At 41.3% G+C, this 27,625-nt stretch overlaps 2 protein-coding genes across 4 annotated transcripts in view; both read left to right on the forward strand.

Annotated features, from left to right (window-relative positions):
- Positions 1–14,264, forward strand: part of usp32 (ubiquitin specific peptidase 32) — a 50,760-nt gene extending 36,496 nt beyond the window's left edge. For both annotated transcript variants that reach the window (XM_037775012.1, XM_037775013.1), the window contains exons 17-34: positions 431–588; positions 2,314–2,395; positions 2,525–2,599; positions 3,040–3,178; positions 3,271–3,376; positions 3,676–3,849; positions 4,379–4,553; positions 4,642–4,793; positions 5,794–5,905; positions 6,012–6,211; positions 6,415–6,599; positions 7,057–7,143; positions 7,394–7,514; positions 8,209–8,400; positions 8,499–8,724; positions 9,545–9,987; positions 10,083–10,175; positions 10,639–14,264. In XM_037775012.1, the coding sequence (XP_037630940.1) occupies positions 431–588; positions 2,314–2,395; positions 2,525–2,599; positions 3,040–3,178; positions 3,271–3,376; positions 3,676–3,849; positions 4,379–4,553; positions 4,642–4,793; positions 5,794–5,905; positions 6,012–6,211; positions 6,415–6,599; positions 7,057–7,143; positions 7,394–7,514; positions 8,209–8,400; positions 8,499–8,724; positions 9,545–9,987; positions 10,083–10,175; positions 10,639–10,812 (2,894 nt within the window). In that variant the 3' untranslated portion in view covers positions 10,813–14,264. The remainder of the gene's footprint in view (positions 1–430; positions 589–2,313; positions 2,396–2,524; positions 2,600–3,039; positions 3,179–3,270; positions 3,377–3,675; positions 3,850–4,378; positions 4,554–4,641; positions 4,794–5,793; positions 5,906–6,011; positions 6,212–6,414; positions 6,600–7,056; positions 7,144–7,393; positions 7,515–8,208; positions 8,401–8,498; positions 8,725–9,544; positions 9,988–10,082; positions 10,176–10,638) is intronic.
- A 2,723-nt stretch (positions 14,265–16,987) lies between these two features.
- si:ch211-167j9.5 (tyrosine kinase receptor Cad96Ca) lies at positions 16,988–26,585 on the forward strand. 2 transcript variants are annotated; one of them, XM_037774470.1, is made up of 13 exons: positions 16,988–17,180; positions 17,269–17,301; positions 17,443–17,510; positions 17,593–17,686; positions 18,901–19,117; positions 19,522–19,660; positions 20,790–20,888; positions 21,902–22,062; positions 22,183–22,320; positions 23,465–23,573; positions 24,012–24,111; positions 25,182–25,281; positions 25,720–26,585. In XM_037774470.1, the coding sequence occupies exons 3-13, from the start codon at positions 17,483–17,485 to the stop codon at positions 25,834–25,836; spliced, it is 1,302 nt and encodes a 433-aa protein (XP_037630398.1). In that variant the 5' UTR covers positions 16,988–17,180; positions 17,269–17,301; positions 17,443–17,482; the 3' UTR covers positions 25,837–26,585. The 2 variants fall into 2 exon arrangements, with proteins under 2 accessions (XP_037630398.1, XP_037630397.1); XM_037774469.1 differs by having other exon boundaries at positions 16,989–17,180; positions 23,462–23,573.
- Positions 26,586–27,625: the final 1,040 nt, after the last annotated feature.

Raw genomic sequence — 27,625 nt, forward strand, 5'->3', positions numbered from 1 at the left:
TTATTAAAATCACTAGTTTTTTATTAATAAATCAATATCAGTTAAGTAAAGTTTTTAAATGTGTATATTTATATTTTTTAATAAACAGGATTGATATTGATTGGTTTGTATTTGATTTAATCCAATCTGAGTCCACTAAATCCACTAAGTTGATTGACCAATCAAGTCTGCACTGATTGACAAAAAAGCCCTTTCTTGCTGCTTCCTTACAACTAATCCTCAGTCACCAGAATGCTGTTGTTGGAATCGATCGGTTTGTTTTGCATCTGTGAGCTTGTGTGTAGCCAATACTGTATTTCAGTTGAATTTTAAATCACTGTTCAAGCCCTTCCAGCTAAGAAAAAAAGTCAAATGAACACACCAAATGTGTGCTCTGATTGTGTGTTTGGGTCAGTTTTTTGAATGTTCCTGTCCTCTTTGTGCACCTTAGCAGGTAACGTGCCATCCCCCAACGCTCCTCTGAAGAGGGTGTTGGCCTACACAGGCTGCTTCAGCCGCATGGCCACCATCAAGGACATCCACCTCTACCTGTCCCAGAGACTCCGCATCAAGGAGGAGGACATGAGACTCTGGCTCTACAACAGTGAGGTAGGCCGCAAAGCCGTCACAAGAGCAGCCTTTACTTTGAAACATTTGGCTTTTATGATGTATCAGATAATGGTCAGCCAGTATATGACACAATTCTTCATAAGGATGAAGGTAGTGGATAATGTTGGCAGGAGGTTTTCTGTATGTCACAACTTTTATTTTGAAATGAAATGAACCATGTGAGCACATTATAAACTAAGAGAATTAAGCTATTAAAGCTAGATTTTGACACAGGACTTTAAGATCACACAACGTACACTGTTGATAATATACTTCTTGATCAAATGACCTAAAACTGATTCACAAGCCGTGAACCTTGGCCCTCAGGGGGCTCTGGAGATCAGGGCCTTGGGACAGTTGCCTGCTTTGCTCGGTTGATAATCCAGCTAAGGCTCTAAATGCTGTATGACACATGGCCAACCACAATCAATAACATTTTTTATACATTTCTCTTGATCCGGTCTGTTTGTTATTGTGCGTCTCGCTCGTAGAAGCCTCGTTGTGAATTCTGAATATCCGTATATACTCTGGCTCAAATAAATACAGGCGGCCATCGAATTCAAAGAGCTCATCCACATTATGGAAATCATCTAAATATTCAGCCATGACATTGAAAATCTTTTAGTTAATACTAAGCTTCACTTTCTGTACTCCAACACAACAAACAGTCACGTTTCCATCATGGATGTATTCCACTATTCCACCGTTGTCTTCCGGCAACACGTCATCTCGCCAGAGTTCAGAATCAGACTACTCCTTGAGCGAGACTCTTTCCATAATGTCAGACACTTATAATAACAACCAGAGCCTGTCGTGGCAAAAACAAACACTTTTAGTGGACGTACAGTGACGGTGAGGTTGACGGTGATTAAATTACAGCTTGTTTAGCGGCTGCCGGTTACAGCGTCCTCCCTCAATACTGGACCAATTTCAGAAATTGTTTTCCTCATTAGTCATTTTAAACCAACTCTGGTCTGTTTGGGCAGTTGTGAACGCAGTAATCGTACTCTGGTGTGGACCAAAACAACCGGTCCGGGACCACTTGTGAGAGGTGGTCTCGGATTGGCTGGTGGTTGCTTGACAACATTGGAGATAAACTGGAGGAGAAGGGATTCATGCTCACAGAAGATCATTGCCGAGTCACTGTGAAAAAAACTTCAACAGCAATATTTCAAAGTCTGCATAGAAGTGGCAAGATAAATTCATTCCTTCGTACACGTCCCTCAGCTCTTTTTTTTTTTTTTTTGGTCCGCTTTAATTTGTGCACTGTGAAACCGAACCAGACTAAATTGAAAACAAACCAAAAGTTATCAATTTCATTCTGATTCAGACTAGCTAAACGGGCTATAGCTGGTGAAAGAGCCCTTAGACTCAAAAACATGGGAAAATAGGGTCCAGGTTTAAAAATACCTTTATTTTTATTCCCTAATTGTGAGGCCCTATCTTGAAAAGGGGACCTGTGTCAGAATCTAGTTCCAAGACCTTCATTATCTCTATTATGTGCTTACATGATGCATATTCCTAAATTGGTCTGTGTTAAATCAACCAGCGAACCAGGGGCCAGGTAGAACTAAGCACAGAAAACACCTCTCACACAAAGTGTGGAAGGAACGGGGGGGTTACTAGGGACCCGACACCTGAACTGATGCAGAAGAAAGAACAACAGAGTCATAATAAATCCAAAGTTACTACTCAGGGTTATTTTAGCATCTCTTTGTCCTGCAGAACTACCTCACCCTCCTGGACGATGAAGATCACACACTGGAAAGCCTGAAGATCTATGATGAGCAGCAGCTAGTTATTGAAGGTCTGAGACACCTCCCAATGACTCTCTTCACTCATAATAGTGTTGTGTAACAGCTCATTCTAAATAATGGCACATGAAAGTGCAAGTGAACTGGTTTAATCACAGAAATGTTTTCCTCTTCCTCCACAGTCAGGAACAAAGACATGAGCTGGCCTGAGGAGATGTCTTTCATCGCCAACAGTAGTAAGATGGACAGACACAAAGGTGAGCCAGAGGACACTGGATGAGCTTATTGGGCATTTGTAAAGGGGCGGGTAGTTTTAGTCAGCTCTGATTGGTGGATATTAACAGTCTCTATTACAGACAAATATTACATTTCAATCATCACACATCACATCACACTCTATGGAGAGTGTGGATATAGTGGAAAGCAACAATTATTGTCAATAAATAAGAGCGTTAAGACCAATAGGAAGGGAAAAAGGATTAAAATAGTCAACTCTCTAGATGTTAAAAAATTGTTGCCGTGTAGATTTATGTAAATGTTTTCCTTTAATTTCATGGTAATGTTCACACCAAGCATGCTGAGAGGAACGCAGTTTGTCATATGTGCACTAGTAAAAGATATTAGCTGGTCAGTAAAGAAAGCTTGTTAGCTCATTTAGTGTTTTTCTGACCAGTAAGTCCTTGTTTTCCCATCCCAGTTCCCACAGAGAAAGGAGCCACTGGCCTCAGTAACCTTGGCAACACCTGCTTCATGAACTCCAGTATCCAGTGTGTGAGCAACACCAAGCCTCTCACAGACTACTTCATCTCAGGGGGACACCTCTATGAGCTCAACAGGTGCCATTTAAGTGTATGACTTTGGTATAAATCACGCCACCATTATCCTGAAACTTTATACTTTTAACTGGCCCGTGTTGGTGCATTTACAGAACCAACCCCATCGGGATGCGAGGTCACATGGCCAAGTGTTATGGTGACCTGGTGATGGAGCTGTGGAACGGGACACAGAAGAACGTGGCTCCACTCAAACTCAGGGTAAGCAGCTTCATCACTGTCGGACACACAAAGTGTTAAAAGACGTTTGTGTGTTTGGCCTTTTCTAAAGTTTTTTAAGTGTTGCATCTATTTTAAAGTTGTCACTGTGCAGTAGATCTCCTTACTTGTTATGGGTCATTTTTGATCCATAACTCTTCACCTTTCCGCAAACTGAATCACAACCTTTGTGTTTATGTGCTGTGTCTAAACTTGTTAAAGTTTTTACAAAGTGTCTTTATAAAGTTCTTTTTAAGGGTTCTATAGAAATAACATTTATGATGTCATTACTTCCTCTCCAGTGGACAATAGCAAAGTACGCCCCACGCTTTAATGGCTTCCAGCAGCAGGACTCCCAGGAGCTGCTAGCCTTCCTGCTCGATGGTCTCCATGAAGATCTCAACAGAGTCCACGAGAAACCCTACGTGGAGCTGAAGGACAGCGATGGCCGGCCCGACTGGGAGGTGGCATCTGAGGTCAGAAGTCACACTGCTGATCAAATACTGTTGTCTACAAATGAAATGAATACTACTTGTCTCGCTCTGGTATGATGGTCGAGGATAGATAAATATATATATCTGCTTAGAATCTTATCTTTGTCTGAGGGGGCCACACCAAACATTTTGGTCAAATCACTATTATGATTGCAAAGACAAAATAAGCATAAATATAAGTTAATGACAACACCTGTAGTGTGATCAATGATGTTAACATCAAACATGAGTGATCTGAGAAAGGGATGAAGGCCAGTTCTGAGCGGAGCATCAGGCCTCTCTGAACTCTGGGACAGGTAACGGGCTGTCACATCCTCTGGTGTCCGCTCTGAGAAGAAGAGAGCAGTCAATACCTGTCAGCCCATCTGCTCAGCTCTCCTTTGAATATCTAATGTAGCTGTATCGATGTTCTGTTTGTTTTCTGCATTTTCTGGCGGATGGCCTCGCAGGATTACTGGTCTCACCATTCTGTCTGTGTGCGTGTGTGTGTCAATGCTCCTCCACCCTAAAGGCATGGGAGAACCACCTGCGTAGGAACCGCTCCATCGTGGTGGATCTGTTCCACGGTCAGCTCAAGTCCCAGGTGAAGTGTAAGACCTGCGGACACATCAGCGCTCGCTTTGACCCCTTCAACTTCCTGTCTCTTCCCCTGCCCATGGACAGCTCCATGCATCTGGAGATCACCGGTGAGGAGGCTGCAGGAAAGATTCAGTTTTTTTTAAAACCACAAAAAAAACAGCTGAATGACGTATAATGTTGTGGTCTGTTTTGTAGTCATTAAACTGGACGGCTCCACACCTGTGCGCTACGGTCTGCGGTTGAATATGGATGAAAAGTACACAGGGCTGAAGAAACTGCTGAGTGAGCTGTGCAGTCTGAAGCCTGAGCAGATCCTCCTGGCTGAGGTCCATACCTCCAACATCAAGGTACTGAGACTGTTCCACCGACCACGCTGCAGGGCGAGGGTAGCCGGTAACACAGAGGGCAAGGGGCAACATCATTCTGGGTGTTATACAACACAGTTTGATATCAAACTAAAGACTCAGTTTACTCAAATTACTAAAAGACCCTCTCACTGAGCTCAGTCAGAGAGCTACAGCCACAGCGAGTGCACATTAACTGAGAAATACTGGCAGCTCTCTTAAAGAATCTTACTCACAAAGTCACTATTGACCATTTAAAAAGGAGATGATCTTACAGTATATATTTGACTTGACCACAGTGTGCAGACAACTGCGTATAACGTGGATTATTTCCACAGACTAAAGGCAGGTGTATTTTGTGTCTGGGCTTCAGTCACTACAGATTTGCTGGCTAGAAAAGGAGCCGGTTTAGATTAGTCTAAATAACACTAATCTAATTGCTGTTGCTCCGCAGGAAAGCCTATCCTGTTTATTTTTGGTCCAGTGTTTGTTTAAGCAGATAATTGCTTCTATAGTCTCAGTTACCCTTAGCTTTTAATACCAGTCCTTCAGTGCAGCTAATGCTAAAGTTTTGGTCATTGCAGTGTACTTTAGTTGTAGGAGCGTTCTCATTCTTCATTATTATGTAGATATACAGGATGGCTGCCTTAAAGGTATAATATGTAACTTTTCCTGCATTCAAATGTCTAAAAGTGACCAGACCTTAGTTATATTTAGAGTTGTTTACTTACATTATCCCAAATGTTTCCTACAATTATCAAACCTGAGGTATCCGTCATTTTAATCGAGGTAAAAGTGCGTTTCATTTGATCGCCTGTCATATCCCCTTTGTGCATTCCTGTGTGTCATAAATTGAGTTTTTTATCCAGTTGTAAGCCACAGTTTTACGACACTTTTTTAAGATCTTTTAACCTTCATAATTGCTCCATTACACATGCAGTGCTTTCTATTACTGTACTACTGTGAAGTGCTGCAGTCTGATGTCCAACTTGTTTGCGTTTAGAACTTTCCTCAGGACAACCACAAGGTCCGTCTTTCTGTTAACGGCTTCCTGTGTGCATTTGAGATCCCGGTGCCGGGTTCGCCAACATCACTGAGCTCACCCACGCTGGCAGGTGAGCCTGTTCACTCACACTTTGTCTTTGCGCTCTTATCAGCACGGATCTGTCTGAATCCACAGTTCTCCATTATCTCATCTCCTCGCTCTTCCCCCTTCATCAGACATCACCCTGATAGCCAACGGCTCGGCTACTAATGAGATCCTGGGCATTAAGCCCGTCCTCATCCCCAACGGTGGGCCCAGCACCCTGGTGCCCTATAACCCAGAGTCGCCCCTGGGCAACGGGGTCGCCAACGGACACATCACACCGGTGCAAGAGAGCCCCTTCATTGGATACATCATCGCCATGCACAGAAAGATGGTGAGAACTCAGCATGCCGTATTTTACTGTACAATATGTGCAAAACAAAATACTGTCTGTAATTTAACAGTTAAATCTACTGTATTATTGCCAAATTATTTATGACGGAAAATAATTTCTCTGCGTCATGTAACTTCCAACAGTTCGTTGCTCTACAGGTGATAGTTGCCTGTGTTCCTTAAACGTTTGTGTCGCCCCTTCAGATGCGTACGGAGCTGTACTTCCTCTCGGCTCAGAAGAACCGGCCCAGTCTGTTCGGCATGCCGCTCATAGTTCCCTGCACCGTCCACACCAGTAAGAAGGATCTGTACGACGCCGTCTGGATCCAAGTGTCCCGACTGGCCAGCCCACTGCCCCCACAGGAAGCCAGCAACCACGCCCAGGATTGGTAGGCTGACCGTCTGCTCCTTTCTCCTTTATTTTTTTTGCTTTTCACAGAGCCAGATGTAGTAGGTTAACAGTTTCTCCCTGCTTTCTCTCTTTGTGCTCTAAACACATCACCCATGCTATGCTAGTATCTTTGCACTGAACTTACCAACAGGAAATTGTCATAGATCTGTTGTAGATGTGAAGTGAAGGTGATTAGGAACGGCCTGAGCAGATCTGCATCAGGATCAGGGCTTATTGGTATCAGCTATCTAAAGCCTGATCCATTTCTGCTCCTTGGTTTAGAGTCAGTTACTCCAGGCTCAACCACCTATTGCAAGAATAAAACAGTGAAATTGTTTTCTAACACACGCCATTGTGAGCAAGTTGACTGTCGAGTGACAATAACAAACAGCAGCAAGCACTTTCAAATGATGACGTCCACACCGAATTCATTTTTTTCTTCTTTTAACCTGCAGTGATGACAGTATGGGCTACCAGTACCCCTTTACTTTACGGGTCGTGGCTAAGGATGGCAACTCCTGTGCCTGGTGTCCTTGGTACAGGTAAGACACACATATATATCATATACACACAAACGTGTCACAAGAGCCGGGGACTCTTAGTCCCGGACTACTTTTCTCGGAACTGAAAGGTTCCTGCGGCCCACTATTGTCTGCATTAACCACCGCGGTCTAAAGACCTGTGAAGATTACACGTCTTGAAAACTCATACGTGCCCCCATCTTTGCATATTTGTTTTTGTTTTTTTTAAACTATGAATGTTAATAATTTCTGTCTGTCTGTGTGTTTGCAGGTTCTGTCGAGGCTGTACAATAGAGTGTACAGAGGACAGAGCTTCTGTAGGAAATGCTTATATAGCTGTGGACTGGGACCCCACCGCCCTGCACCTCCGCTACCAGACCTCGCAGGAGAGGGTAAAACACACACACACACTCTCTCCCTGGCCAGGAACACCAGTATAATATTGAGTATTAGAGGGATTTCAGTGAAAAATTAATGAATGAATACAACATTTTGTGTGTTCATGGTATTTTCCTTTCTATTTTTTTGTCTTCTGTACAGTAGTTGATAATTGTAAACAAATAAAATAACCAAAAATGAGATAATCTTACACTGCTGCTGTCCCACTGCCCGTCCTGCTCACATTTAGGCACATTTATGGATTCCAGACTTTTCCAGTAGTTTATGATTTTAAATTTAAAAGTATTTATTGTATTATTATGTAACCTTTGAAAGTAAATCTGCAAAACAGAATCTGCTTTAGTTCTGAGTTTGACCGTAGCGCTACAGAGTGACATCCAATGACGGATCCTGGGACCTGTAGGCTGTGCCATTAGGGTTGTAATCTTATTCAGCTGCTTTGTGATAGTGTACTCAAGTAATGATACATACCAGTAAGTACTGTGGTACATAACACTGTGGGTATTTGTAAAAAATGCTGCTTTGTGCTGAACACAAGTTAGCAGTAAAATACGGTTTAAAAACAGTACCCTCATACAACCGTCAGATAATTGGCATACAAAACTACAAATGGTTAGACAAAAAGCACAATAGTGTGAATTCATCCTCACCCTGTTCAGTATCATTACCACCGTGGTGTCCTTGCAGATTGTGGAGGAGCACTGCAGTGTGGAGCAGTCCCGCCGGGCCCAGGCTGAGCCCATCAGCTTGGACAGCTGTCTGAAGGCCTTCACCAGTGAGGAAGAGCTGGGTGAGGATGAGCTCTACTACTGCTCCAAGTGCAAGACACACCGGCTGGCCACTAAGAAGCTGGACCTCTGGAGGCTGCCGCCCATGCTGGTCAGTGTCAGGCCTGAGCTCTGGCCTCACAGGGAGAGATTTCTACAGTAGTATTTACTCTCTGCATTGAAAATAATGACGTGTGTTCTCTTCTTCAGATTGTCCACCTGAAGCGCTTCCAGTTCGTAAACGGTCGTTGGATCAAATCCCAGAAGATTGTTAAGTTCCCGCGGGAGAACTTTGACCCCAGCGCCTTCCTGGCTCCCAGAGACCTGGAGCAGCACTGCCTTCACTCCCGCAGTGAGAGTGAGGATCTGCTGAGGGTCGGAGAAGACAACCTGTCCTCCATCTCTGCCCCCGCTGGCTTCTGCACCCTCCCCAAAGGTACCACATGTTGATTTAAGCCTCATATTTAGTTATTGCAAGCGACTCATACACTGAGACTACTGGCATGTTCAAAGAGACACATTTTTCTGTCCTGTGTTTGATGATTAAAGGGTAACTTCGGCATTTTTCAACCTGGACCCTATTTTCCGATGTTTTTGTGTCTAAGTGACTAATGGGGACAACACATTCTGAAACTGGTCCAGTATTGAGGGAGAACGCTGTAACAAGCTGTGAGGGCAGTGAGCAGCGTCAATAATTACATCCACTAAAAGTTCTTGTTGTTGCCACTGACAGGCTCAGATTGTTTTTATTAGTGTCTGACATCATTACGGAAAGGGCCCTACAGAGAAATAAAACCTTCTTCTGACCTTTCTCTTGATCCGGTCTGTTTGTTATTGTGTGTCTCGCTCGGAGAAGCCTCGTTGTGGATCCTGAATATCCGTATACTCTGGCTCAAATAAATATAGGCGGCCATCGAATTCAAAGACCTCATCCACATTATGGAAATCATCTAAATATTCAGCCATGACATTAGTTAATACTAAGCCTGTCATGGTAAAAACCAACACTTTTAGTGAACCTAAATGACGGTGGCAGCTTGCCCCAATAGGAATACATTGCAGCTGCTGTTTACAGCATTCTCCCTCAATACTGGACCAGTGTCAGAAATACATGGGAAAAGAGGGTCAAGGTTGAAAAAGTTACCCTTTAAGAGCTGACAGCTTGTGGAATGAAAAAAGACTGAAGTATAAATGAGCAGAGCAGTTAATGGCCCAACGGCAGAGGAAGTGTTTTTCACTCTGTGGTTTCCCAACAGCTTCCCCTGCCTCTAGCAGGAAGTCAGCGCCTTCTCTCAGCCGGACCAGCAGCCCCTCTGGCAGCCCCAAGACCGGCGGAGGCCGCAGGCCAGGCCGGCTACGCCTGCCTCAGCTGAGCAGCAGACACCGCCTCTCTAACAGCAAGGAGAACCTGGAGGGCGCCGCTAATCCTGAGGCTGAGCCGCGGGACGGTGCACCACAGTCGGACACAGAGGGGAGCACAGCATCGGGCCTTCCTGGATCGGGAGAGGCGATCGCGTCGGAGACGACGTGCGGCACCGAGGCGTCCAGCAGCCACTGCGACGTGGTTCTGGTGAACGGTGACAGCAACGGGATGAGCTCAGACTGCAGCACAGAGAGCAGCGTGGACCCCGACAACTCGCTGCTCCAGCACAGAGACAACATGTGCCTGGACGCCGTCTACAACCTCTATGCAATATCAGTAAGTATCACACATCAACATCATGGCCATACAAGTAGTTAGAGGCTTTCTGCTTTGAAACAAGTCTAACGTACTTATCTGCTTTATGCCATCAGTGCCATTCAGGAATCATGGGAGGAGGCCACTATGTGACGTATGCCAAAAACCCCAATGAGAAATGGTACTGTTACAATGACAGCAGCTGTAAGGTAAGGAATTTGGACACTTCATACCCTTTCAACAGGCACCAGCTAGAATTAATCTACATAATTCTGTCTGAAATCAAATCATCCTCTGTGGTACATCTGCTACCAGTATTATTGTTCTAGATTGGACAGATAGACAGGCATAGCAGCATTAAATAAAGGGGGCAACTCTTGGTGCAAGTCAGCAAAACGTCAGTTATATTATAGTGATTTTATTTTTTTAGACCAATCGATAGGATAAAGACATCAAAGTTAAACAAATCTATATAAACTGGAATAAAAGCCATTATAATATGCAGTATTTGGAGGCATCTAGCGGTGTATTCATGCCACAACACATCTTAAATCTGCCTGTAATGTTTTACAGAACTGTCTCAGCTAATATAACAACTCACGACAGGTTCATCGACATGTACCTTGAAAAGATCGATCACATCTGTGTTTTTAATCAATTCAAATCCTCCAGGAAGTGCACTCTGAGGAGATTGACACCGACTCGGCCTACATCCTTTTCTACGAGCAGCAGGGAGTCAACTACTCCCAGTATCTGCCAAAGATCGACGGCAAGAAGATGGCCGACACCAGTAGCATGGATGAAGACTTTGAGTCCGACTACAAGAAATACTGTGTCCTCCAGTGATCGCGCCTCGTCTTCCATCAGCCAGCACTACACCTGCTGCTCTGAGCAGGAAGCACCCGGACGTTCAGATCATTCTGAAGAATTCTCATAAACTGCTAACGACCTGAATCGGACTGTGGTCTCTGTGTCTTTTAGGGACGCGTCGCAGCACTTTCTACACTTGATCGCAAACATATTTTAGTGCAAAGGTTTGCCAAAACAACAATGAAGCCCTGGTGAAAGCACTAAACTGGTGCACTTTGCTGAGCCCAATGAAACAACCCCCCTCCCCCCAAAACCCCTCATGTGAACAACCCTCGCCATAACACACATGTAACATATACTTGCATACTAACGCATCTCAGAATGTATGCCGGTATGGCCAAGTCATGAAGTGATGGTTACTTTGTGCATTTCTCACTTGTGATGTCAGATTTACACCTGGAGTTCTCACGTGATCTGAGCCTGAAGATCTCACCTGGAGAAGGAAAGGTGAAGTCCAGGTGTAAATACAAAGCCAATGATTGGATACAGGTTGAGTTTTAAAAATGCCAACAGGGGGCCCAAGAGTTAAAGAACCTGTGTAGATGTCATATTTGATGCCACAGATGAACATAATGTTGACATTCAGTTATCTAGTATATCGGATACTGTGACAAGCTTTTTAACAAGATGGTTCTCCAAAGGTTTTATTAGTGTTAGGGTCACTAGGGGGAAATCATAAGTCGCCTGCTACCTCATCGCTTCCCGCAGTCTGTCAGCCAACTGTACCCTAAAAGTCTGTGACAGTATTAATAATCATAAATAAAATGCTTCCTTCCAGTGTAGGAGTCATGGTACACACATTTCTAACGATTCAATCTCTCCCCCCCTTCTAGGACACTCTCACAGGTCCTGATGTGGACATAAAACTAAAAGAACTGTGTTTCATTCCACAGCTGCCAAATATCAGTGGTGATTTGTGCAATGTTGACCTGTGTGTACCCATAACTTCTTAGAAAGCTTGAGTACCGATCTGGGTTTGTTTAGGACAGGTGCCATGATTTCAAAAGAGACACGCTTAAAGAATAATATACTATATGTGTTTAATACTTTTTTCTTTTTTTTTCTGCAAAATGAGTTGTTTTATAAAAGATTTATTTTATTGTTTTGATTTTTTTTTTTTTTTCTTCAGTAGCCACTTCAGGTTAGGAATGGATATTAATCTCAAAGCTACACCAGAGGCGTCCGACTCGTCTTCACAGCGCCCGTCGCAAACAATGAACTATTCACCTGCTGCGAACTCATCTGTAATACTAATGTTCATATGCTCCCCAATAAGAAACCAAGAAAAAGTTGGGACATTAAGGATCACTTCATTGTGGTTACAAAATGATTTTAACATTATATTTAAACATTATATTATTTAAAGAGTACTAACCAACTAATTTAGCATTGAACTCCTATCACATTGTCGGACCCACGAAGGCCAGTAAAAAAAAAAAAAAAAAAAGGATCTAAATTGATGTGTGAGATATCGTTTTTTTTATTCCACACATTCGTCTTTCTTGTCGATACCTGGCACCTCCATTACCCACGATGCAACTCAACCGCCAACAGTTCGGTCGGTATTTTGCTAGTAGCGGTTAAATGGCTACAGAGGTCTGGTAAACTCCAAACGCTTCAGTAACACTGGAGGTCTCAAAGCTGGATTACCAACCAGGCAAAGTGGCCCCCAAAAGCTAATTTAATCAAATGTTTTGGTTATTTGCACCTTTAAAGCCTTCATTTATATCAAAATGTTATTAGTGGGCCATGTGTCAAAATCTAGTTTTAGTGCATTTAGTATTTTACTTGATATTATACATATATGGTGCGTATTCCCAAGTGAATGTGTTAAAGTCGTTCACCATAACCCAACATAGAACCAATAATTTCCTAAAAGGAATTACACAAATTTAGTACCAATTAGTGGTGTTCAATTGGTACACTTCCTGTCAATTAATTCCAGGTAATTGCCAGCATAATTTGGCAACGTTTCAAAATGTATGAGGAATAAAGTTTAGATTGACAATGCGTAAACAATGTATTTAATATTTAATTTAAATGTGCGTTGTTTTAAGGATATTCCTCTGGAACTTTAGTGCCCCTAAACCCACTGATATCAGATGGTTTCAGTTTACTCTTCATTTATTCTTCCAAAGGAACCACGGCCTGTCGAATCCGCTGAGAGCTACAGTGTCTGGACTGTAGTCAGATCTAAAAAAAAACGTCACACATCACACTGGACCTGACACTTACACTGTCGTTTGTTTTCTGTGTGCTGAGTTCTTTAGTCTGAAGGTTGGGCTACTTGATGTTTTGCTGTGTGGAGTCCAGTGGCAGAGCTTTGTGTCTGGAGCGTAGCAGCATGCGTGGAGCTCGTCGTGCGCGGGGCTCGGTCTAATCACTGTGAGCGGACAGCAGACGGTCAGCAGGTTCCCTACTTTGTCTTCTAGATCACAGGAGATGAATCTCTGTGTTCACCCCTTTTTTAGCTGCTGTATTTATGAGTAGAAGGCGTCTCTATGGATGTATTTGGAGATCTGTCACTGAATGAAACTATTTTCCTTTTCAGAGTACGTTTGTTGAACAAATGGAAATGTACAGATGAGTGCTATTTATGTTTGCTTGCTCAGCTCTTCGTGTCCTCCACCCTCCTGCCTTTGCACCAAGCCGTAGACGATGTCCAGTTTGTGTCGGTGTTTGAAACGTCATCACGTGGCTCAAAGGGGAACATTTCCCCTAAGGTTTAGTCTCTTGAGAACCCAGTTTGTAATGTTTGCTTCATTTAAAGGTGCAATAGCTGTCAACATTTTTTCTTTTTGTTTTGGCTGTGAATGTTCCCTCAAACCACTACTTGTGTGATGCTAAGCTTACCACACCTGTAGCTTAAACTGTGTTAGCAAAAACCACAATTTGAAGTTGGAGTTAATTTCAGCACAATTTTTGTAATCCAGGAACCTTTCTGCCCGAAAAGAACTGAACTTTGACGCTGAAATTGGGCAAAAACACCAATCTTGTGAACCACATAAAATAACATCTTAAGCCCCTCCCCATCTCCAAAAGCCCCGCCCACCTGGCCCAACTTCCCCCCCCCCCGACCCCCTCACCCAGAGGAGTAGTTGGAAGTGTCGGCAGGCAGTGCAATCTACTACTGAGCTGTCTGTCAGTGTCTGTAGCCTCTTTATTTAAGTTCATTTCTGTTGGATCTGAACCAGACGTGTTAATTTAAAGAACTTTTTTTGTAAAGTGTTTGTTGAAAGAAAGTGACGTTGCACTGACATGAAAACATGTACATAAAAAAAATGTGTTTTGTAAATAAGCCAATGAAAACTATGTATTTGAATATGAACTGTACAAAATACTGTACTTGTAGTTGTATATGGAGTGATACCGTTGATCTGTAACAAAATACCCGAGCAACAAATTAAATTCTGCAGAGGAAATGACAACCCGACTGAAATATGTTTTTATTTGTTCTCTGAGCAATGCAGTATTTAGACAACTTTGGTACAGACATTCATGTTCGGAAATTTGGATTTTGAATAGCTTTTGTGTGGTAGTTTTCAGGTATTCCTCCCAACTATTTACACACTGTTTGGTATAGGCCTATATGTTAAACTGAAAGCAGCTGCATCTTTCAGATTTGAGTCTTCCTGAAGGTTTAAGTTTAAATCATATTCATGCAGGTGTACGGCACAGCCATTATAACCTCATACTTCTCATTATTACTCTGCTGAAATGCTCATGCTATTCCTCCATCATCTCAAACATATCTAAAGGTTTATTACTGTTGATTTAAGATCTAATGCTCGTGTATGTGTTAATGAAGGGGGAAATAAGTTCTACCAGCAGAATCCTTGTTGCTGCTCAGGTTGTATAACCATTTTCTTTAAAGGGTCAATAACATCAACGTGTCTTTGACTGAAGTTGTTTTATAACCACATACCTGATTCCCATCAGCCTCAGCTGTACTTTGCATTTAGTCAGTGAACACATGAACATTTCACCTGCTGCGAAACAACATGTCAACACGTCATCACGAGCATGTTGCCATACTGACAGGATTTACTGCTGTAGACCTGTAGTCTCAGAGTTTTACTCGTCATTTTCCTTCCTGATTGTAAAATATCATGTTGCTGCAGTACGTCTGTCTGCAGATGAGAAAGGAAACCACATCCGCAGAAACTTCCCCGAAGCAAAGACTGCTACTGAAACCTCTATCATTCAAAGGGGCTTTTCCTCCTCCCCTATTACCTAATCCTGACTGCCCGTTTTAGACCCTTAAGCAACAAGTATTAGGCCTTACAGATGAACTATGGCCGGTTTATTTATTAAAGTGTTGGTTATGGACTACTATGTACAATATCTGTTGGTGGATTGTCATGATGCTGCAGTATACCAGTCAGCTGCTTGGCTAAACTCTGGACTCCCCGTACAGTTATAGAGACCAAAATCGTTTTTTGTACCCGACTGTGAACATGTTTATTCTTCTATAAAGTTGGGCATTTTAACATGGGGGTCTATGGGGATTGACTCACTTTTGCAGCCTTATGTGGCCATATGATGAACTGCAATTTTTGGCACTTCTGCGTTGGCTTCATCTCTCAGCACCAGAGGCTGCCGCTTGGGTAAAGATAACAAAAACAGATTTATTCTTCTACGTGCCTTACTTTAGTCGATCATAACATATCAGGTATGGAATCAATCTGCAGATGCTCCGGTTCAAAATGAGACCAAACTTTTCTATGGATGTCAGTTTCCGAGCCTTGACTAAGACCAAAATGGACCTTGAACAGACTAGGTAAGGCTTGTTTTTAGCCTAGTCGATTGCCAGAAATACCTTAATAGAAATACCAGCCGGTTCAGAGGAGTGAGGAGTCAGCAGTCAATGACGGTATAAAACAGTCAATAAAATCATTTTTTTCAAAAATTGCATATCATCGCAAACACCAGAAATCCTTGAGCATACAGTGAGCACAAAAATATGAAGCTGATGGGTCCGGTAGTATGGGAGATTTGCCGTGGACAGACAGATACACACACACACACACGACCGAACGCATGATCTCCTCACAGATTATAGCTCCACCTCAACCAGCTACAACATTAATATTATTATTATTATACACATTATCATGCATCAGTAATACATATACACATTTAACACTGACAGGGGCACCTCTTACATTTTATACTTTAAGTTTGATAATACTTAACTTCTACGTAATTAGAGTTTTGTTTTTTTAATGCAGGACTTACTTTAAAGGTCCCATATTGTAAAAAGTACAATTTTCATGTCTTTTATATTATAAAGCAGGTTTAAGTGCTGTATAAATGCTGTGAAAGTATCGAAGCGCTCAATATACAGAGAAATACACACAGCCCATATTCAGAAATTGTGCTGTGTTTTGAAACAAGCCGGATTTCTGTCCATTTGTGATGTCACAAATATACAATATTTAGACCATTACACGGTTTTAAAAGTAAACATTCTAAATGTGTCCCAGTTTATTTCCTGGTTGCAGTGTATGTGAATGTCATCAGCTGACAGGAAGTAAACATGACCCCAAACTGTTTCCAGGCAACGCAATTATGTTGCAATTCCGTTGAAGTGCACTAAAACGGAGCATTTCAGACAGAGGGTAAATACAGGTATATTCAAGCAGACAGTATGAGGAAAATAAAGTTGTTTTTTTAAACATTACAGCATGTAAACATGTTCTAGTAGAAACACAAAATACAAGTATGAACCTGAAAATGAGCACGATATGGGACCTTTAAATAGTTTTTCTGCTGTTTTTACTAAAGGATCTGAATATCAAAATGAGAGTTAAAAATGTCTGGAAAACATCCATTCATTGCTTTTTTTTTTTCGTCCTCACAATTTCTCATAGAAATTCAATAAAACCAAAAATATTTATTAATATTTATTAAGTTTTTCTTTGAAATAATCTGTTAAACTGACTACAGGTGGTTTGGATCCAACAAAACGACCTAAACTGGGTTTATCATGTGCCACGTTTTCCCATTTTAGTTTCATTTAAAACCTTAAAATCCAAAATAATCCAATCAGCGATCAGTCACTGGCCATTTAAGCAAAGTTTAAGTTGTGATGTCTGAGAGAGTTGTTTGTTAATGTCACGCAGCTCAAACCACCCTCTGCTATGGTTCATTTCCTCTGCTTATGTTGTGGTTGACACACGATGAGAGCTCTTTCTGGTGACATTACAGACAGGCTCGAGGTTAACACAACCCATTGTTGAATTCTTGAAGGGTTATAGCATTTCTAGGTAACTCCAAACAGAATAACGGTTCCAGCCGGCTTCTGATCAGCATCAGTCAGTCATCAAACTCAGAAAACACAGGTAAGGCTGTTTAGTATCGTTAACAGAGCAGTTGATGTGAATGTATGAGCTTAATGTGTCTCTCACTGTGCATTCTTATTGTTTTCAGCTTCAGGTTTGACAGGATGCTCTTCCACCAAACGTTAGTAATGTTCCTCTTCATGTAATTAATAATTTAAAAGAAAGTCCAATGTGTTTGATTTGTGATTATACATCGTTAATATTGTTCCTGCTTCTCTGGATCACTGGTGTTAATTTTAATATCATTAATATCATCTTGCAGACTGAGGTGATGTTCTTTTATCAAACTGCCCGAAGACACAATGAGTAATAATTCCACCTCGTGTTCAGGTGAGATTTACATTCAGTTGTGTTCACTGACACATCGTGAGAGCATGTGGGAGCTGATTTCTGCCCTGTTCTGCTCTTTCAGGTCGGCCCCCGGACCTACTTGTCTCCGTCCTCATAGGGGCCCTGACCTTCACCGTCGTGGTGGTCACACTGCTGGGGGTCGTATGTCTCAGAAAGTAAGAGATGCTGAAATGATTTCACAAGGAATTTACCGGACGGTTTGTCCTCAGTGCTGTTTGATTTGTCTGAGTTAAAGTTGCACTCGGCAAGATTTTAGCCCTTTTTACAGTGGACTAACCTTTTCATAGCAAGTGTAACTAACAACATTAATGATGTCTCCTTTCCAAGCCGAGGACAAACGTTAGCTACACAATACGTAAACTAATCGGACCCCAAAACTTGATGCTTGTATGACATCACTTGGAACAAAGAATTTCATTGGTTAAACACATATATTTCGTGAAATATCTCGATAATTATCGGATGGATTGCTATGAAATTTACTACAGACATTTAAGTTCCCCTCAGGATGAATTGCAGTCACTTTGTTGATCCTCTGAATTTTCATACAGCGTCACCATCAGGTCCAAATTTTAACTTGTCCAATACTTTGGTTTCCGACACAAAAAACACGCATAGATGGTGTTTATTTCACAATTTCTTGTGAAACACGTTCTTAAGCTCCCAAACTGGAAATAGTGCTGTTACCACAGAAGCATTACCTACTCCAACTTTTGTTTTTCATACAGGTAGATATTTATTTTTCAAGTAAACCCCAGCCCCCGCTTGCACAGCTGCCTTGAGCTTTTGCTGGAATCTGTCTCCCCCAAACCTTGTACAGTGTTTGTAGTTTAAAGGTCCCATATCGTGCTCATTTTCAGGTTCATACTTGTATTTTGTGTTTCTACTAGAACATGTTTGCGTGCTGTAATGTTAAAAAAAACACTTTATTTTCCTCATACTGTCTGCCTGAATATGCCTGTATTTACCCTCTGTCTGAAACGCTCCGTTTTAGCACATTTTGACGGAATGCAACAGAATTGCGTTGCTTGGCAACAGCTTGGGTCCGTGTATACTTCCTCAGCTGATGACATTCGCATCCACTGCAACAGGAATAAACTGGGACACATTTAGAATGTTTATGTTTAAAATTATGTCGAGGGTCTAAATATTGTATATTTGTGACATCACGAATGGGCAGAAATCCTGACAGCTTGTTTCAAACGAGAATTTCTGAATACGGGCTGTGTGTATTTCCCTGTGGATTGTGGAGTGTTTCGATACTTTCACAGTATTTATATAAGACTTAAGCCTGCTTTATAATAAAAAACATGAAAATCTAACTTTTTTACAATGTGGGACCTTTAATAAACTCTACTATTTCTCACAGATATCGTTCTTTGGTCCAGACCATTCGGCAGCTGAAGGGTAGCAGGTTGTTGCTGGATGCTGTTCCTCGGCTGGAAGCTCACATCGTGCCTGGGAGGCCGGTGCCAGCGATGGTGAGGGAGGAGGAGGAAGAGGAGGACCTTCCTCCCCAGATTCCCCTGCAGCAGATGAGCACAGTCAGGTCCCCCCCCCGGAGGCTGTGGAAAGGCCTGCAGCAGGTACTGCTGATACACCCCCGTCTTCATGTCACCACATCATGCAGATATTTTATGCTGTCAGTTATTTGACCTATTTTAGGGGTGCTTGACTTCCGTTAGAGGTCAGCTGTAGACGGAGCAGAGGAAATCTCACATGCTAAACTGAATGTTAACTGCACATGTGACACGCTCTGTCAGTCTGATCTGTATTACTGCTGATCATGTCTCTTTTCTGCCAAAGATATCACCACTGTAGCTCATGATAGAGCCAAAATCAGACAGTTCTGGTACAATGTGGACAAAAAATCAGTTTGTGACTTTGACCATGATGGTGTTTGCGTGTCCTCTCAGTCTCCCGTCCTAACCCCGTTGCTGCTCTGCTCTGATTTGGTGCTGCAAAGTCACTCTTATGGCATTTGTTCAAGGGTCCTCATGTTACCAAGTCAGACCTGAACCTGCTGCAGCTGATCAAAGCAGGGAAGGAGGGCGTCTTCTACCAGGCCAGGATGACCAGAGGGACGTGTAAAGGCCACAGCATGTTCACCTGCAAGATCAGCAAGGAAGGTAGTAGGCCTACATACTTCTCTGGAGGTTTAAACCTGCAAGCATTTCTTTAAGGCAGAGAAAAACAATCAAGTGTAGAGGTAAAAGTCAAGGTGCAAAGTATCTGGCTATCAGTAACCTTTACTAACCTGTAACTCTGAACCGAAATATTCCTGAAAAACTTTTCAAACTTTTCAAAGACACCTTTGATCTGCATCTCCTCCTACGGCTACCAAAATGAATCTTTCACAACTCTGTGTAGATGGGTGCTGCGATGACTCCTTTAATGATGACAATCAGAATCAGTTTTCCTTTTACTCAGGAAATAGACTTCCTCTCTAGTTTACATTTGAGTCCATTTTTTGAGAAGGTTCTTTCTTAAAAGCAGCTATTATAATATTTTTATATTCACAGTGGATCAATTATGTGTGTAAGGTAAAGGTAAAGGTAAAGGTGTCGCTTGTCGCTTGTTTTCAGCAGACAAACCAAGTTAGCGACTAGCTGGTGAACACAGAGAATTTAGTTGCTAAGAAACAAATGTTTTTCTGAGAAGTTGGAGGAGACCAAAGCAGAGCTAAAAGGAAAGTGAATATTGGACTTAGATTCATCAGCAGGACACAAACATGACTCTAAATGAATACTAATGTGTCTGCTGTATGTGTAAATAAGTTTTGAAATGTGATAAGTTGAAACATAACAAGCTACAGTTAAGTAGCATAATATGGACTAGAGTTACATGCAACTTTAACATTGGTTTAGAGCTGTATTTGCAGCTGTGGTAAAAAAGGGCGGCGGAAAATATGAAGATAAAAACCCTCAGCCCACCGCTCCTTCCTCTCCTTCCTCTCCTTCCTCTCCCACACTGAGCAAATGCTGTGGCAAGCTACATTTAAACTCAACCCAAACCGAACCAACATCAGCGCACATGTACATTGGGCTATGTTATAGTAATCCAATGGTCTATCATGCAAACAGACACATTAATCAGGTTACAGACACGCTACATGGGCCTAACTATAATTCACAAAAAACTATGTGGTAACTACCGTAGATCATTTAAACTAAATGTGGACGTCTGTAGATTCAGATGATTTTTTTTACAGTTCAGTTACAGAGCTATGGTTTAATTGTTCTCTTTTTTTTCCTCGAGGTGTCCGTCCTAAGCATGTGGACACAGAGGTTTCCATCATGAGGAAGCTGGTGCACCACAAGAACATCCTCCAGTTGCTGGACTGGAACACCACTGAAGGTGAGAGACATTTATCCACAGACTGTTATTCCTCAGCCAGAATGAAACCACTGTCCTGCTCTACAGTTCTCCTGGTAGAAGGACAGTAAAGAAAGGTAGATCATGAGACCTTGGATATGTTTCATCCATCCATCCATTTTCTTACACTTATCCGGGGCCGGGTCGCGGGGGCAGCAGGCTAAGCAGGGAATTCCAGACGTCCCTCTCCCCGGCAACGTTTTCCAGCTCTTCCTGGAGGACCCCGAGGTGTTCCCAGGCCAGCCGAGATATATAATCTCTCCAGCGTGTTCTGGGTTTACCCCGGGGCCTCTTACCAGTTGGACGTGCCCGGAAAACCTCCAAAGGGAAGCGTCCAGGAGGCATCCTGATCAGATGTTGAACCACCTCAGCTGGTCCCTTTCGACACAAAGGAGCAGCGTCTCTACTCCGAGCTCCCTCCGGATGTCTGAGCTCCTAACCCTATCTCTAAGGCTGAGCCCAGCCACCCTACAGAGGAAGCTCATTTTGGCCGCTTGTATCCGCGATCTCATTCTTTCGGTCACTACCCAAAGCTCATGTCCATAGGGGAGGGTTGGAATGTAGATGGACCGGTAAATCCAGAGCTTTGCCTTCCGGCTCAGCTCCCTCTTCCCCACAACGGTCCGGTATAGCACCTGCAAAACTGCAGACGCAGTACCGAACCGCCTGTCCATCTCCTGCTCCTTTTTTCCCTCACTCATGAACGAGACCCCGAGATACTTAAACTCCTTCGCTTGGGGGAAAGACTCACTCCCCAACCGGAGGGTGCAATCCACCGGTTTCCAGCCTCAGATTTGGAGGTATTGACTCTCATCCTGACCGCTTCACACTCGGCTGCAAACCGCCCCAGTGCGCGCTGCAGGTCATGGTCTGATGAAGCCAACAGAACCACATCATCTGCAAAGAGCAGAGACGCAATTCTGAGGATATGTATTCCTTGGATATGTTCCTCCCTGTAAATCCCACATCCTCTCTCTCTGTTTTGATCTGTGCAGAGCCTTACATTCTCATCATGGAACACGTGAGCTCCGGCACTCTGAGGAGCTTCCTGCAGGCCAACAGAGCCCACCTGAGTACAGACCCTGAGCTGCAGAGCCTCCTCACCATCGCCTCCTACCACATTGCTCTGGCCTTGCAGCACCTGCGCTGCAAAATGGTAACAACAGGCTTTTATGAAGTACTCAGCTGTATTGTGATGAATAATGATTTACAGTATGGACCACACTTGCCAATCGTAGACCCATGCTAAGCAGTGTCAGTGTGGTCTTCCCTGCAGATTGTGCACTGTGACTTAGCTCTGAGGAACATCATGGTCAATAAGTTCCCCTGGGAGGTGAAAGTAGCGGAGTTTGGCCTGGCCCGAGACTTAACACGCATGACGAGCCGCCGCAGCAGCCGCTGGAGAAACCCACGGGTAAGACATCAACACACACACTCAGAGGAAATTCTCCTCGATGACTGATTCGGCTTGGATTTCAGTTTTCCTACGAGAAGTTCAAATAGTCCTACAACCCTAACAACTGAGCGTCATACCAACAGAACATGTGACTTTAACAGGTAACAGATAACTTGATAGGCCCTGTTCAGACCTGTTATTAACATGCATCCTCAGTGATCGGATCACAAGTGAACAGCTCTAAGTACAGGTGTGAACGCACTCAAGACGCATTGAGGACGCATTGAGATTGGATCTTTCAGACCACATTCAGAGGTGGTCTGGGCCTCATATGACCACATTCTTTTAGCAGTGTGTACATGAATGTGTCCTGGACTACATTAAGGACCTCCTACTCATCTGTTGTCACGCTGGGATCCGCGGGATCACCGCGCTCCTCAGGTGAATAGACAGGCGAGCGCTCGTCTGCCACGCAGCACGGAAACGGTCTCTTTGCTCTGCTGTATCCTGTCGGTACAACTGTATTTTGTTAAAATATATCTTATCTATAGGCTACATATCTACAGACTATCAGACTGGGAACAGGAAGTGCATTATTATCATACTGTTGGAGATGTGTCTGTGTTTTTGTTCCGGAGCTGACACCCATCTGTCCGACCGCCTGCTCACTCTCTCTCCTCCCCGGCTCTCTGAAGCTCTGTACTCTGCTGTTGTCTGGCATTAACCCAATATTTTTTGATGTTATAAAAATGTTAATAAAATGTAGCGAAATTCACGATATTACTGCTGACATTCCTGTAATCTTACGTCACAACGTCTGCTGTATTGGCCGTGTATTTACTACGTGTTTATTTGCATATAGAGCGGGGAAGTGAGATCGGATGTGGAGACGCTTTCTAATACCAGATGTGAACAGACGTACTTCAAGCTGTCCACTTGTGAACCGATCACTGAGTACGCATGTTAATACCAGGTCTAAACAGGGCCATATATTACTGCTATATATACTGCTTTATCAACTTATTAAAATAGGACGCCAAGAGGCACACATTGTATTGTTTTGGCAAAAAAAACAACAATGCAGCATGTGACACAATTTTGTACCATTTTGATCACATTTTGTCCCATTTGGGACACATCTTGTCTGTGATGTGTACAGCAGCGTGTGCCGCTGCGCTGGTACCCACCCGAGTACTTCAAGAACAACTATTACAGCTTTAAGGGAGACGTGTGGGCATTTGGCGTCGTGCTGTGGGAGATGCAGACATTTGGTGAGTTGGTTGCTCAAGCAATAAAAGATACATGTGGCACAAAATGATTAAAAATATGAAGTTAGACCAAAGGGGTCCACTTTGGGTATGAAGGAGATTTCTGTTTGACTGCCTTTTTTAGTTGTAAATAAACATTAAGGCAGTATCACATTCCCTAAAACAATCTCATTAGTCTGGGGAAACATGAAACTTGTCAAATTAGATATATGTGATCTTGATGATGCTCACAGCAAGGTGATGCCTACAGTATTTTTACAAAACAAATGAGAAGATGAAATGAAAATATATGATGGTACATTTTAAAAGACAGCAGGTAACTAAAGACCTTGAGTAGAAAAACATGACTTGTTTGATCGATACAAAAATGTCAGGTAGGTTTGTTTCACTCTGGAGTCTGGAATATATCTCATATGTAATATCTGTATGTCATATGTTCAGGTACACTGCCGTACCCACACCTTGAGACATCAGAGGCAGTGGTGTACCACATCTGTATTGGTCATAAGAACACAAACCCTGAAGGCTGCAGACCAGAGATGTAAGTGAAAACGGACAATTACACAAAACATTCAAAGTCTACATTCGACAGGCGATTTGGCAGCTATTATATATAGTCTATGTAACTTCTATCTTGCAACGGTGGTTTGACAGAAACAAATTGTCATTAAATTTGAACAAAACTAAATTTATGTTATTTGGAAAACCGAAAAATAGACATACAAGTACAAATGACGATAGATGATGTTAATATTGAAAGAGTATATGAAAATAAATTTCTGGGTGTGATACTGGACCACAACATCTGCTGGAAACCTCAGATAACTTACGTAAGAACAAAGCTGGCAAAGAGCGTAGCAGTTTTAGGGAAAACAAGACTGGACCATAAATCACTGCACATTCTGTATTCTTCACTTGTATCACCATATCTGAATTACTGTGTGGACATTTGGGGTAACACTTATAAAAGCAACTTACAACTATTATGCAATACTACAAAATAGAGCAATCAGGATCGTAAATAATGTGGGATATAGGGAAGACACTGTTTTTAAAGTCACATGCATTGAAATTCATGGATTTGGTCAAATTTAAAACTGCAATAATTATGTTCAAAGCAAGACATAATTCACTTCCGGGCAATAGTCGATTGTGGGTTATAATGGGTTAGGTGATGGGTTGAAGCGGAGCACAAATATAAATCAATTTAAAAAGCTATATAAAAAATATATTTCTGGGAGATATATGGCTGAGGAAGAGTTGTGATAAGGGTTGTGTTAAGGGTTGGTTTATATTTATTTTTTTAACTCTGGATGGATATGTGGGTTGTAAATAAACTTGGGATGCTGTTCAAATATTTAATTTGGGATGTAAATAAATCTGGGATAGTTTATATATTATAATATATTATATTATCATTCTATGATATATGAGTTAATGGGAAATATAAGTTTTACTTCTACCTACTCCTTTTCGGACACTGTTACTCAGTCACTGTTACACTGTTACTGTTTTGTTTGTTATTATTTTGTATCTGTTTTTTGTTTTATGTTCAAAATAAAGTCATTCATTCATAACATGATGAATCCCTTGAATGTCTAAACCCTACAGACTTCATATCATGCGAGACTGTTGGCTGGAGCCGTACACTCTGAGACCCTCATTCACAGACATTGTCCGCATGCTGGAGAACATCATGGAAAACGATGCGGTAAGGAACATCATATTTTAAATGGTTGACATGATTATTTATTGTGTCATTCATTCTTCATCTTTTCATCTTTTCCTTTCAAAGCAAACATTGTGTGGCCTTCATAGTGCTAAAAATAGTCTCAACCTTAATAATGTATCTTAAGTTAGACTGCAGGGTTAAAGTCATATGACTTTAATTCAGTATGTAAAGCCAAATGACATTACATGATTAAAATCATATTATGTAACACACAGAGATGCAGGAAAGAATTTTTCTGCAGTTTTATAACAATTTCCTAGAAGGTAAACTGAGTTCATTATTTTTATCTGAAATACTCACTTTCTAATGAGATGACTTGTCAGTCAAACAGTTTGGATGAATTATTATTATGAATTATTTCTAATGAAAATGTCCTTTTGGTTATATATAAACTTTTTCGTCTTCTTTTTTTTTCAGGATTATGTGGATGTTGAGAGTCCTCAGCATTTGGTGAAAGATGAGGATGGTCAATATCATGAAGCTAAATGTCTACAGGCAGCCAGCGTCACCTTGGAAGATACAAATCACATCTAAATACCAAGGCAAGCGATAGGGCAGAACGGTTTAAAACAATAATCTGCATGTCTATGGGTCCTGTGTGTGTGTGTGTGTGTGTGTGTGTGTGTGCGTGTGTGTGTGTGTGTGTGTGTGTTTGTGTGTGTGTGTGTGTGTGTGTGCAAAATTACAAGGAGTGAAAAAATCTAATTCCTCCCTGGGGATCAATAAAGTAGTTCTTCTTTTTATATATTTTTTTATCTTAAATTTATCTGCTTGCCTTTCAAGTGCTGTCTGAAATATAGCAGCTGCAAGATGATCTCACATAAACAACTCAACAGAGAGCAGGGTAAACATAATGTATATGTTCTTGTTTAGCACTGTAAAATATTTGTCATGTTTTATGTTTTTTGTTTCTACTTTAACTTTGTTATCCATCCTATTGATAACTCAATGAAAATGAAAATTTTCTACGTTATGTGTACGGAGGACAGAACCTACCAAAATAAAAAAATATATATAAATAAATGACTTGATAAATAAATAAATATGCCATTAAATGAATTCAGCATAATATAAAAAATAAATTTATATATAAATAAATAATAAATAATACGTAGGCTCATATATTTTGTGGCTGGCTTTAATCCTGACGTTCAAAAGGCCTTGAAAGTCCTCCAAGCTTCATGAATCAGAAAGAACTGAATTTGCTGAAATACGTTTGTATGTTTTGCGGGTGTCTACAGTCCTTTTTATCACAAATAATGTAATAAAAATAAATAAAATCATCTGCTGAATTATGTCAGTCTAAATCTTAAAGGGCAGGTCTATTATTTTGGGGGTTTTGAGGTTTTTATATCATTCTATAGCTTCACAGTGGTGTTCCTTATGTTTTCAAATCCTAACATTCAAATTTTGGTCAAAGTATGAATTTTTTAGCTTCAAAATGCTATTTTCCCAAGCCCTCTAACAACAATGTTCTAACAACATTTTCCCATAAATAATAAATGTATACATTAATTAATGATAAAATGTGACATAAATTGATATTTATGTTTTAATTTGCTTATTTATTTATCTATCTTTGTATTACTTCCACTATCTAATATTATTATTATCATTATAGACGTTATGTATTATCAGCAGAACAGAAATTATAGGCCTAGATTATATAAGAATATAGCCTGTGCATACCAACAATTACACAAACAGACAATACTGAGAAGAAAAAAAGAATAACTATCTCAATAAACATTTTAAAAACGTGTGAAGTTAAACATCATGTATATACAATACATGATGTTTAACTTCACACGTTGTTCTGTTAAGTGGAACTATGATTGATAAATAAATAAATATGCCATTAAATGAACTCAACATAATATAAAAAATAAATGTATACGTTAATTCATTGATAAAATGTGACATAAATTGATATTTATGTTTTAATTTGCTTATTTAATCATCTATCTTTGTATTACTTCCACTATCTAATATTATTATTATTATTATTATCATTATTATTATTATTATTATTATTATTATTATTATTATTATTATTATTATCATTATAGGCAGAGTAGATAGTAGATAGTTATGTATTATCAGCAGAACGGAAATTATAGGCCTAGATTATATAAGAATATAGCCTGTGCATACCAACAATTACATAAATAGACAATACTGAGAATAAAAAATAATAACTATCTAAATAAACATTTGAGATTGTTACATTGTTACATTTGTTACATTCTGTGTGAAGTTAAACAAACAACATCCGAGAACGCCCCCTTCTCCCTCTGTGAGCCAATGGGATTCCTCCTGGGAA

This window comes from Sebastes umbrosus, chromosome 7 (assembly GCF_015220745.1).
Source record: "Sebastes umbrosus isolate fSebUmb1 chromosome 7, fSebUmb1.pri, whole genome shotgun sequence".
NCBI lineage: Eukaryota > Metazoa > Chordata > Actinopteri > Perciformes > Sebastidae > Sebastes > Sebastes umbrosus.

Coding starts and splice junctions, on each gene's coding strand:
- si:ch211-167j9.5 (XM_037774469.1), top strand. CDS start 17,483: ATGAGTAATAATTCCACCTCGTGTTCAG. Junction 19,118..19,521: donor TGTGGAAAGGCCTGCAGCAG/GTACTGCTGATA, acceptor CATTTGTTCAAG/GGTCCTCATGTTACCAAGTC. Junction 22,063..22,182: donor AGCACCTGCGCTGCAAAATG/GTAACAACAGGC, acceptor TCTTCCCTGCAG/ATTGTGCACTGTGACTTAGC.